The 13,318-nt window shown below is 30.0% G+C and overlaps 1 protein-coding gene across 3 annotated transcripts in view; it reads left to right on the forward strand.

Moving 5' to 3' along the window:
* The window catches only part of LOC123682908 (ionotropic receptor 75a-like), a 29,466-nt gene extending 20,400 nt beyond the window's left edge, over positions 1-9,066 (forward strand). For 2 of the 3 annotated variants that reach the window (XM_045621734.1, XM_045621750.1), the window contains exons 8-10: positions 2,078-2,373; positions 5,337-5,552; positions 7,322-9,066. In XM_045621734.1, coding sequence (XP_045477690.1) covers positions 2,078-2,373; positions 5,337-5,383 — 343 coding nt within the window. In that variant the 3' untranslated portion in view covers positions 5,384-5,552; positions 7,322-9,066. The remainder of the gene's footprint in view (positions 1-2,077; positions 2,374-5,336; positions 5,553-7,321) is intronic. The other variant, XM_045621742.1, reaches the window with a different exon arrangement.
* The last annotated feature ends 4,252 nt before the right edge of the window (positions 9,067-13,318 follow it).

Genomic DNA, 13,318 nt, shown 5'->3' on the forward strand with positions numbered 1-13,318 from the left:
GAATGATTTCAACGAAGTTTTAATACTGGCTATTAGAAATTCCAGTATACTCTGGGACAAGACTGATAATAGATATCATAATCAACTGTTGGTGGATAGAGAATGGAGTAGAATTGCCGATGAACTGGGGGAAACAAGTAAAATTGACAAATTAACTATAGTATTATACTCTGAGAGAAGTGTTTATTTGATATTATCGAAAATGCATTATAGTGAATAAATCATTTATTGGATATATGGACAAACAAATATTAGTTTCATGGAAATAAATAATTTATTTGAAATCCCACCAATAACATCATTTATTATTACACTTCATTTATTTACGCATAACTTATATTAATAATGCTAAAGAAATATCCATTTGAAGGAAATAAATATGACAATAAGTATGATAACAGACTGATCTTTCGCAATGCACAATCCCAACCCAACCATATTTATGTCTCGTCGTGTCACATTTGTAGATTTCAACGTAGGACAAAAAAAGTCGCGATGATCACGTCGCTCGCGCAGTACATAAAAATCGCGTCGCTCGCGTCGCAACATTAGTCGCTCACGTAGGACATGGGGTAACTGTCTAGCTCAAAAAGATAGAATTTTATTATATCCTGCACTAAGAATCATGTAATTCCTTTTCTGTTTCTCCATTGGACCATTTTCTTGAACAAGGAACCAGGTAATGCAATAATGGAAGACAAATAGTTTCAATAGGACATGCTCACTTGTCATACCGACCGTGAAACTTCGACGATATTGAACTATAGTTCGCCATACAGAAAGAGAAAAAGTCATCTATTACTGAACATTTGAATATTCGACTCTTATTTATATGCCCTTCATATTATTGGATTCGCTAGTTAATAAATTCAAATCAACTAAAACAATTGTATATTGGCTCTATAGTCCAGGAGGAATCGGCGCATGAGTACCGAAAACTATTCCACCTCAATTTTTTTATGTGATCCTCTTCAAATTATCCTACTGATAATATAAATGCATGTTGCCATGGGGCAACCCCGGGCCATATTGTTTAAACCGAAATTGTTTAAACAATTGCAAGGAATTGTTATTTTTCAACCGGACAAATTTTTTTATATTCTGTATTGAAATACAAATAAAAAAAGCCCTTTGACTTTTTACGATAAAGTTAATATTTTTAAAGATATGAATTTTTAAAGGTTCGAAAAATCTCAAATTTGGGTACTTTCGATCCATGAAAAATATATTAAAAAAAAAAAAATAAATATTAATAATATTTTTTTCTTAATTCTTCATACAATAGTTAATAATATTGTAAATAGAGATCTTAAAAAATTTCATTGTTCATACCTGATTTTTAATTTTTAATTTCGAGCACTCACAAGTATGCGTCGCTTACCTTAAGGTATCGCCGTCTCTCTCTAACTCATGCGCTGCATCGGCCTCTCTGTGGCATACTTGTGAGTGCGCGAAATTAAAAATTTAAAAACAGGTATAAATAATGAAATTTTTTAAGATCTCTATTTACAATATTATTAACTTTTGTATGAAGAATTAAGAAAAAAATATTATTAATATTTATTTTTTTTTTAATATATTTTTCATGGGTCGAAAGTACCCAAATTTGAGATTTTTCGAACCTTTAAAAATTCATATCTTTAAAAATATTAACTTTATCGTAAAAAGTCAAAGGGCTTTTTTATTTGTATTTCAATACAGAATATAAAAAAAAATTGTCCGGTTGAAAAATAACAATTCCTTGCAATTGTTTAAACAATTTCGGTTTAAACAATATGGCCCGGGGTTGCCCCATGGCAACATGCATTTATATTATCAGTAGGACAATTTGAAGAGGATCACATAAAAAAATTGAGGTGGAATAGTTTTCGGTACTCATGCGCCGATTCCTCCTGGACTACTAGAGTTGTGCCTCACATAATGGTAATTTAATTTTCTCTCAGCTGAATTATGGTAGCTTTAATCCATTTTAATGATGAGTTATCAATCAGTTCGATCTCTATATAAATACATCATAGAAGACTAGAACAAGTAAACGTTTAGTATTTACCTTAATAACTTTTGAAATTTGTTTTAGTATGTTGAGATTGGTGGAAAGTGGAGTTATGTTCCGACTGAGACGTTTCTGGGATGCCAAGAAACCCGAATGTATAGAAACTGCTAAAAAAATTGAAATTCGAGTGTCATTCAAGGAATTTTCATTCAGCATCATAATTCTCACAAGTGGAGTCTTCATTACCCTAATAATATTACTGATGGAAGTACTGATGTCAATACGAAAAACAATTGGGAAAAAAATTAGTCGAACAAAGCTAATACAAATCTTTAAAAAGTATTTAATTCGAAATAATAGCAATTATGTAATGCAATATCGTGAGTAGAATGTAGAAACACATTCATTAGTTGTAATTGAATAAAGAATGAATTATGGTATAGCGACTCTTCGTTAGCCCGACAGATGGCGTTGAAGGCTGCGCATCTCTCGTAAGAACGGCACTGCTTAGTAATTGTGCTTCAATATGCGATTCACTAATAGGAACAGTGGTTCACAAAATACAGCAACACCATGTCATGCTGTCATGCCTCAATATGCGGCCGGGCTAAGACAGAAATGATATTAAACTACTGCCATGGACGTATATTGAGATTTCCAGAAAGAAAAATTCGAAAAACTTTCAAGTTCTCGATTCATGCGCCTTTGGAGACCCCAACACTGTATAAAACTTGTGATTTATTATGTTAATGTTGTCGGTTTGTTTATCTAGATGAGAAGTTCAGATAATCTTCTGAAATTTGTATATACAAGGTACTCAGCAGGTAGAAAATATACTAATAAGACATTTCCCTTTCATAAATTGAATAAGTTATCGAATTATCCGCAAATATTTTTTTCATGTATATTCTAAGAAATGACGTTTCAAAAAGTTTTAGTTTGATTTATGGATTCATTGAAATTGAATAGATGGATAGTTAGAAAGGGCTGTATGTCATAAAACTATTATCATAACCTCATAAATTCTCTAGTAGTCCTGTATACGGACGTTTTGAGAGACTGCCATAATCGAATTTGGGGACCGATTCGTCATCAGTGGGTCAAACATTATCGTTAAAGACCATTTCCGTCACAAAATTTGCAAAATACTGACATTGTGACGAATTGATATCTTGAAAACTATCAACAATTTTTGTTTTCAATTTATTGTGTTGATTGTTTCTTCATCAACGAAGGCATCTAATCACTTGAAAAAAATGTTTGCTGTAGGCTTATAAATTGTTTTTTTTTTAAATGAAATATTTCAAAAGGTACTGTTAGAATTTTATATTATAAAAATTTAATTATTTATCAACAAATTGTAAAAATAATATTTGAAAACAAAAATTTCAACAATACTAAAATAATCCATTTGTTTAAAAACAATTGATAACAAATGACGGTTTTTTTTTAATCAATAGATGTCATTTCCTAATGGAGAAAGGATATATGATGATGAAATGAAAAAACTCACATTACATAACATTAGATCACATACATTTTTCATTTTTTGTTAACGAAAAAAATTATAAATAAATAAAAACAAAATATTTCAAATATTTTCAAACTTGATTACGTTACTTTTTCAGTAGGTATGTATACACGAAGCGAAAAATGTTTCTTTAATTATTTTTTTTTATTAAAGTTTTTTTTAGTTTATATTGATGGAGGAAATACGAGAAAATTTTCTTCATTAACAATTGCCTAATTACAGCGTTGAATTGAAACGATAAATATTGTAGATAGAGTTTCGGAAAGATGGATTTTTTTAATAAAAATTTCTTCTGCATTAAGAATTTTTTTTCAATTTTCTTAAATTTTAATAATTTTCGTGATATCGGAAAAAATCCAAATACCTTTTTTTTCATCTCAATTGGTTTATGACTTCTGAAATTTTCTTTATGCTAGTAACCGCTCAAAATGTATTTCTCTAGACTCATTTCGAATAGAATCAGCTATCATACGTATTTTAAGGAACAGTATCGTCTGTTTATTTATTTTTCATTATATTCAACTTGTTTACTAGACTTCAACATGAAAGGGAGAACATTTGACCCTTTTGGGAAGACATCTCTTTATCATTTCAAATAGCAGAAGTGGCTAAGAAATAGTACCTAAGAAGTCAAATCTCAGTTCTAAGAACAAAAGTGAGTGATACAAGTGAATAACAATAACAATAATCGTTACTGTAAAGGTAAAAAGTTCTCAGAAAACCAAGAATCTCATCGACTTTCCTGAGAACACTTTCTACGAATACTGATCTGATGTTGTTTTACTGAAAGGAAGAACTTTCACTCTCACTAAATAGATTTTTGAAAAATTTAATGTAATTTCACTATTATCATTTAGAAAAACCATTTATTTCTCTCTAATCATTATAGCCTATCAGGACTTTTTTGTGACTGATTTCGAATCACAATTTTTTTTTGTTGAGAAACAACAAAGCAGTCGATTAAATACTGAGCATTTCAGTTTTTTTATATATCCAAAAATGATATTGATATCTGAAAATATTAATAAATAAGAAGAAATGAGTCAAATATTTGGATACTCGGTGCAATAACAGTGAGTATCCATAATTTAAATTTCATGATTTTATATGGCAAACTCATTATTTGAGACATAAGTGAGGGTACTACGCAATATATATATACAATTTGATTGATTTGATCGTCTAATAAATCAACAAAAAAAGATTATGTGTATCAGTTAAACTAGCTAATCCGTTCCAATCTATTCCAATCAATTATTTTAAGTTTTCGGCAATTTAATAACAATTTTTTCGGTTATTGTTTATTGTAGTTGTATATTTCATGTTTTTTCTTTCTTAATATCTATTATTTTTTTGGAGTACTTGCCATTTCGTTTAGTTTTTTAGAGAATTCACATGTATTTTCTTTGAGTTGGTGTAATTTGTTACCCTGTTACTGGGAAATTTCCTGTTAAATGGTAAATGAAATTATTATAATTATTATACAAGTTCAGTAATTGTCTTCCAACAACCTAAAAATTTCAGTCATTATGCAAATTTTTGGTTAATAGCCTCGTTGGAAACAGAAATTCAAGCAGAATATCGAAAAAAAATAATGCAATAACGCTAAATCGAGAGCTTATTTCATCAAAAAATAAATTTCTTATATTCCAAATCCTAAACTGTGAAAACTTCAGTTGTGTTTTAATCAAATTTTCTGATTCAAAAGGGTTATAATAAAAAAGATATGGCAGTAGTAATTTGTACAAATATAATAATATCTACTTTTAAGTACCTAAAAATTTATAATTATTAAATTGAAATAATTTTCAGTTGTGATTGGTTTTGGCTTTAAAGAAGAGTGGGGGTTGATCTTGTGAGAGAAGTCATTCAAATATTGGGGGGGTTTACCTTAAAGTGCTTTGTTGCACCTGAAAAATCAACATTTCTCTATCTGCAGTTGAAGTTAGTTATTGACTCTTAGCTTCTTAATATTCATAAAGCTTAAATTTCGATCTGCTTGTTTAGTGGCCGATTGCATTAATACTGGTAAGTACTGATATTTCACATCCGTTTTATTTATTGTCTTTTTTTGCAAATATATCTAGGTAGCTTAATGGTATTTTGATAGCGTATACTATTGATCAAAATCGATTATCTCTACCAAAATCTAATTAATACAATATTATTATCATGTCATTCAAGGAGAGTTTAAAAAAAAATATATATCTTTGTTCATGCCCTCCATAGCGTGAAAAAAATTTCGCTGAATGTCTAACAGCATTTGAGTTGGAAAAAATATGTCAAATCCCAGGACATGTTTTTCAAGGTTCATTGTTCCCAATAATAAATCGGTTAGGCAAAAAAAAATTATTGCCTCGATAATATTGATTATAATTATTATTTTACTACTCAATATTATATTAGTGTGTTATTGCGTCATTTTGATACTCGTCTTTCAATTCAAATGATGGATCAATCAATTATCTATCAGATTTAATAATTATCGTCAGAGGCAATGAAATTTCACAACACCTCTGACCTCAGAGGAAAGAAAAGATAGAGGTGCCCTTAGAAGTAAATAGCGTTGTATTGTAATCAATTGCAACCAACAGTATGATGATAAAGTGAGATAGGACAACAACAAACCTGCAAAATTGACAACTAGAGGGTCGGTAAACATTTCAGTGGCGTAGTCAGTGATTCTCTTACTGACTCTTATTAAGTTTTCGGTGCTGAAATGTTTGGAACAAACATATGCATATTTCGGCAAATTGTTCATTTGCAATCCTAACGCGTGACACCATATTTTGCTAAATTCGAAGGAAACCTACAAATGTTAGCATTGAATTAAGTTTTCGATATCTCACAAATACTACGCCATAGACGAGATATATTCTACGCCTTTGGACTCAAAACGTGAACTTACCTATTATAGGTTAGGTTTTCATTTCCGATGTTTTACACACAATACATGTTTTTCGAGGTTTTGCCATGATTAAAATTAACAATATGTAACTTAAAATTCACAAACTTGTAAAAAATAACGCCGATTACAAACGTGAAATTAAAATAACAGTTAACCCTCAACGTCGCTCTAGTTGTCACGTGAAATAACAACAACAGAACCGTGTTGCCAAATCCAAAGAATATTCGCAAAACATCTATGCCACAGAACGGAGAAAAGTTTACTTCTTCCTCAGAATGGCAACGCAGTACATTATAAGTGTTTGTAAACAAAAATGTTATAGCGATGTCAACAAATGCTATAAGGCACCTCTATCTTTTCTTTCCTCTGAGCCTCTGACATTTTAAGTATGAAAATAATCAGTAGGGTACGTCGTCCAATAGCCATTAGTCTACTAAAGAAATGGAACATCCTGTTACAATGCTGATGATATGAGGGGGGAGATATGATTGAAAAATTCAGAACTTCTGAGCTAATTGTTGTAAATGGCATTACTCATTTGAATTTCATTATTCAGTGTAGTCAAGTATCTGTTGAAAAAAAAAATTTTCAAAATTCGATTCCTTAATTTTTTGCCTCGAAATTCATTGATTAAAACTCGATGTAGGAGAATACATCATAGGGCATTGCAATAAAGTGTACCTAATTCAAATATTTGGGTGTTATTTTATTTCATAATATATTTTCTCCAATTTTTTTTTCATCAGTTACACCAACCGTACCAAGCCGGGGCGGGCAGCTAATATTTTATAAATTTATTCAATATATTCAATTTATTCAATTGCCAGAAATATTTAATAAGATTGTTTATTTTGGGAATATCGCTGAAACTAATTGATATTTATTTCAGATGTATGGAGACTAAAGGTACCATAGGAAAGAACGCTCCCCAGTCCCCAGTAGAAAATATGGAAAATACTCCGATAAAAAAAATTAGAGCTCAGTATTCTGAATATTCCTCACCGAATTCTCAGAATGATGTTGGCGATTGGAGAGAAGCGCTTAATAAATTCAAAATCAATATTTCGAATGTATCAAGAGAAAAATATTCTCTCAAATCTAGATTGTATGATAACAAAAAACAGGTTTTACAGAATTCTGGAGAATCGCTGTTACAAAAACGAAGTGAAACTGAAATACCATCAACTATAACTATCAGGAAAAAATATAAATCGCATTTTGAAACAATGAGAACGAGAATTGATGAAGAAAACGAAAAATCAAATCCTGATAGAGCTAGAGTAAATATTTCATATATATCAAGAGAACAAGATTCTGTCAAGTCTAGATTGCATGATAACAACAAAGAACAGGTGTTACAAAAACGTGTTGAAACACTTGAAACTGAAATACCAGTTTCGAATACTAAATTTAAACTACCACCATCTGTAACTGTCAGGAAGAAATATAAATTGCATACTGAAACAATGAGAATGAAAATTGATAAAGAAAATGTGAAGAAAGAAATAAAAAAATCCTATCCTATCAGAGCTAGAGTTAATTCTAAACAAAAATCTCAAAGAAATTCGTTGAAGAAATTCAAGGATAATCCTGAACGCACAAATGAAAAAGAAGAAGATGACCTACCGGAAGTAGGTACTTATGAAGGTTTCATAGCTAAATTCTTAAAACCTAACAGAATATCCTTGAAACGTAAACATAATAGGGATATCAAAGATGTAGGCAGTTATTTAAGTTTCAAAGCTGGCAATAATGGAAAAAGAAAATTCAAATTACATGGTTTTAATTCTTCCTTGCTTATATCTGGTAATTTGGTATTATTTGAAGAATTATTTTGATGATTCATATAGCGTTCCTGCCTACCTACCAAATTATAAGAAAAGTATGATATATTTAAACATCATTTGAAGGCTATCTTTCAAGCCGATTGTGAACTACTGGTGTGGATCCAATTAACATTTCATCAACCATTCTTCCTGATGGTGAGCCTACATTATATTGTGTACATTGGCCCTTATATGGATATGCATATTATTTTTAGATAATGATTCTGAAACCCACATAAGCATACCTACCCTTTTTGGGATCTAGGTGGATAAGATAGGTGCGTTTAGCAATATTAATACTTATGACTTCTGATGACATCCAGTTTGGTTTTAAGATTGTTGCAAGGTATATTTGTATATTATAAACTGGGCTTTCTGAAAAATATATTCAAGATCTATTAGATAGTTGAATAACTATCTATGTCTATGTTGAGTATGAATATTAACCCACCGCTAGGTTGTTCACTGAATTCAAACTACGACTAGGAACTGTTTTAGTTAGACCGAAAACCACAAAGAAAAAAATGTGAATAAATTAAAAACTTTTTATTATTTTATTTATTTTGAGAGCCTATGTGTTCTGGTGATTTTATGTATTAAATAACGATGTTTTATATTGTATTATAGATGTTTTAAAATGTTTTTGAGCAAATATCACAAAATGATATTGAAACAAAAGGCTTTCAAGTGAAATACACTCTGTGATAGGAATTTGCATATTTTTAGTGTGATAGTGTATATTTACACTTTATTCAAAGTAGGTGTATATATGTTTATATAAGTATGAATATAATTATAATAATCTGCATTTTTCTTCTCATCTTTATCACAACATCACATACGAACCTTATTTTCATTATTTTGTATTAATATCGAGTAACTATTACCAAAGATTTCTATTTAAGATAAATGTGATTATAAATTTCATGAATGTGCAAATAGTGTGATTATTTTATATTGTCATTCTCTTTGTTAATAATCACATTTCTGAATGATGTGTTTCATGAACTAATTTCTCAAGGATATTGATTAATATTCCTCGTTTTACTGACATGACCATATATTTCTAAATCGAAACAATGTAAATTGATAATAAAATATTTTCTATGACCTAAACTATTCTTTCACTTCCTTCACTTTATACTTATTGTAATAATGGCCAGTACTTGTTAATATGGAAGTTTGTTGAATATTATTCTACTCAGTTTGTAACCTCTTTGCTACAACTCAAAATGCCCGAGAACAGTCATTTGTTTTGAGTCGTGGTTTTGATCTCTGAATTCACCAAATGGAAAGGACAAAAACCCAGGTCGATCAAACACCTCTTATATTTACACAAGTATTTCACAATCTGAATCTTTAAAATATCTGGTACCAGAAAAATTGACATACAATATTTTACAAAATAGAAATATATAGATATATAAGTGAATCCGAAATTTATAAATTTACAAGAATAAAGTAATTTTTCAAATTCATAAATTACTTCCCTGAAGAGATAAGTTCTAGCTCTATACTGAGCCAATCTTCCTCCACCGAAGTTGATAAGAACTTAGATCTGACAGTTCTTTAACAGCAAGGAGAGTAAAATACTTCGGCTTGTAAGCTGACAATTGACAATGATGTTGGGTTGTCTTTTAACGAAGGACTCTCAATGTAATGATCAAACTTTCAGCGTTTATCAGGAACACCAATTAGGAATTTAGTGAAGAAAAAATACCAAAAAAAAACTAAAAATCAGAGAACAGAAATTAATAATAAGGTGGTGGCTTTTCTGTTTCTGAAACAATCAGAGTCTACATAATATCTATCAATACTCATGTACCTATTTATTTTATCGGTGAACACAATGACTGCCAAATGAGATAAGAAACGAAACGGGGATCTCAAGGCAATCATATGTAGATTGTTTCAGAAAAGATCTCTTTTAAGATACAAGAAACAAAAACTATAAAAAAAAATAATACGAAAAATATTATCCACATAAAAATTTTGTGAAAATACTCATAAATGAGTGATAAGTCATTACTTCATTTATGACAGAATTTCACAATAGTAAAAACGAAGGTACATGTAAACATCAAGAATAAGTATTAAAAATATTTGGTTGTAATAAATTATATTTAAAAATTAATACAAATTTTCATTTCACATAAAATGATGGAATGTTGAAATAGCGGATGCATTCCTATGTCAGATTTAAACTGATTATCAAAAATTTTCATATACAGGGTCTTTCACGAGGAACCTCACCCATATTTATACGGGAAACTACTGAACGTATTTTCATGAAATTCAGCACTTATAAGTATTTCACGATGCTGATGAAATCTAAAATATTTTCTAGGCATGAGCACCTCCGGTTTTTCCGGAAATGACGTCAACTTCCGTTTTTCAAATTAGAACACCATTTTTTTATTGCAGAAATAGATTCCTTAGAAAATTTCAAGTTATTTTGATGTAACATTTTTCAGTTTTGGTTGGAAAATTCTCTCTGAGCGGGAAAATTCGAAAAAAAAATCGAAAATAGAGCTCCGCTGAAACAAGAATAACTTCGAGATTTTTGGATGGAAAATTTTCATTTTTGAGATTTTTCAAGATGTAAGATTGATGTATCCACTTTAAAAATCGAAATCGCGATTCATGATACAGGGGGTGAAAAAATCGCTTTCAAAGTTAGGGATGACAAAATCGTGAAAAATCAATTTTTTCAAATTAGAACCCCATTTTTTTATGGCAGATATTGAATCTACGTTAAAAAATAATGTGAGTGTATGCATCACACCCTTGCCCTAAAGTGAATATTTTCTGAGTTATTCACAAAAAACTGTCTTTCGTCTTGAATTTTCAGCTATTTCTTTTCCCTTCACGCCAAAAAGATGAAATTTTCAGGAACTGTTACTTAAACCATGTTTTAGATTTCACTACCCTAATATGCAAAAGAAAAAAGTTACAGGTTGTTCCTAAATAGATGGCGAATTTCGATTCGAATTTGTATCGGAAACCTCTTTATTTCAACTAATCGGCCATCGATTTTCTCTCCAGTGATAAATAAATAATTCCTTATGAACCATATGCAAAAACTTTCCATGTTTTACATTCTTTTTTTTTAATGATAGATATCATTAATTACATCTGCCAAATTCCTCTTTATTCAGTAGCATTTTGTGTTTACTATTAATTTGGTGATAATTCGTATTAAGTCGATCACTATGCCTAATTTTAATACTAATAGTAACTTGAAGTCGGTTTCAAGAAGGGGTGAAAAATCTACAGCATGGTTCAAATAACAGTTCCTGAAAATTTCATCTTTTTGGCGTGAAGGGAAAAGAAATAGCTGAAAATTCAAGACGAAAAACATTTTTTTGTGAATAACTCAGAAAATATCCATTTTAGGGCAAGGGTGTGATGCATACACTCACAATATTTTTTAACGTAGATTCAATATCTGCCATAAAAAAATTGGGTTCTAATTTGAAAAAATTGATTTTTCACAATGTTGTCATCCCTAACTTTGAAAGCGATTTTTTCACCCCCTGTATCATGAATCGCGATTTCGATTCTTAGAGTGGATACATCAATCTTACATTTTGAAAAATCCTAAAAATGAAAATTTTCCATCCAAAAACCTCGAAGTTATTCTTGTTTCAGAGGAGCTCTATTTTCGAGTTTTTTTTCGAATTTTCCCGCTCAGAGAGAATTTTCCAACCAAAACTGAAAAATGTTACATCAAAATAACTTGAAATTTTCTAAGGAATCTATTTCTGCAATAAAAAAATGGTGTTCTAATTTGAAAAACGGAAGTTGACGTCATTTCCGGAAAAACCGGAGGTGCTCATGCCTTGAAAATATTTTAGATTTCATCAGCATCGTGAAATACTTATAATTGCTGAATTTCATGAAAATACGTTCAGTAGTTTCCCGTATAAATATGGGTGAATTTCCTCGTGAAAGATCCTGTATATTACGTATAAAACAATCAAATAATATACAAGTGACGATAAGAAAAATATACAACTTACCCCTTTTTTGAGGGTTATATGAAGAAAAAAGAGGAAAACATTTTTTTTAAATTTCGCTGCGATAACTTTCGATAACATTCAAAGAAACCAGGAATATAAATGATATGACAGTTTCACTGTATCGGGTACACATGCACGAAGATAGGCATATTGGCGTACGCCCAGATTTTCATCAACTGTCTTGTTCAGTTGAATATTTTAAATTGAAATGTAGCTTGCTACAAGTAGACAATTTCATTCAATTAACAAGATTATTGGTCCTTTAAAATTTTGTGTGATCAAAAACTGATGATGGGGCTGACTACATTTTTTTAATTGAATATTTGTGGTTATTTACATTAATTCACAGAATATAAGAAAAATTCAAATGATATTTTTTTTCAATCACCTACATCTATAAATATCAATTAAATAAATCGAAGCTGTTAAGTTAATCGAAAAAAAATTTTCGACGACATTGTTTACTCATATCTTTAATGTGGAAAAAAAGAGGTTTGATAACGAAGTTTGAACCAAATTACTCGAAATAATTTTTTTTTCATTAATAATTCGATTGCTCTTATACTTATACTGGGTGTTCCTGAATTGGAGTTACGAAGGAAAATGAGAAATTCCTTGGATAAAAGGAATAATGTATTAGGTATAAAGTCACTCAAAGATCTTATTGAGCTTTTTATTAAATTTGGACTAGCTTTCGGTCATTTACATGGCCATCTTCAGGGCACAGGAAACAATTGTTTACATTACGAAAGACTATTAAAAACCAAAAAAAAAAACTCTTTAGTTATCTAAATCAGAACTTTAATTTAAACAATTAATCTGAACTTAACAATGAAAAGTTAGGCAAAAACATAACAATGAGAGTCACCTTCTAATGAAACTTCCTGGTCATACAATTAAAATCTAAAAAGTAGGTAAGTATAATCCACAATTCAATTATCTCAAAAGTACAATAGATATCTGTAAAAACACATGGCAACAAGAACGTAAACACACAGAAACTATGGAAATTGACACCGACAACTAATTAAACTACTA

The sequence above is a fragment of the Harmonia axyridis genome, chromosome 1 (assembly GCF_914767665.1).
Source record: "Harmonia axyridis chromosome 1, icHarAxyr1.1, whole genome shotgun sequence".
Taxonomy (NCBI): domain Eukaryota; kingdom Metazoa; phylum Arthropoda; class Insecta; order Coleoptera; family Coccinellidae; genus Harmonia; species Harmonia axyridis.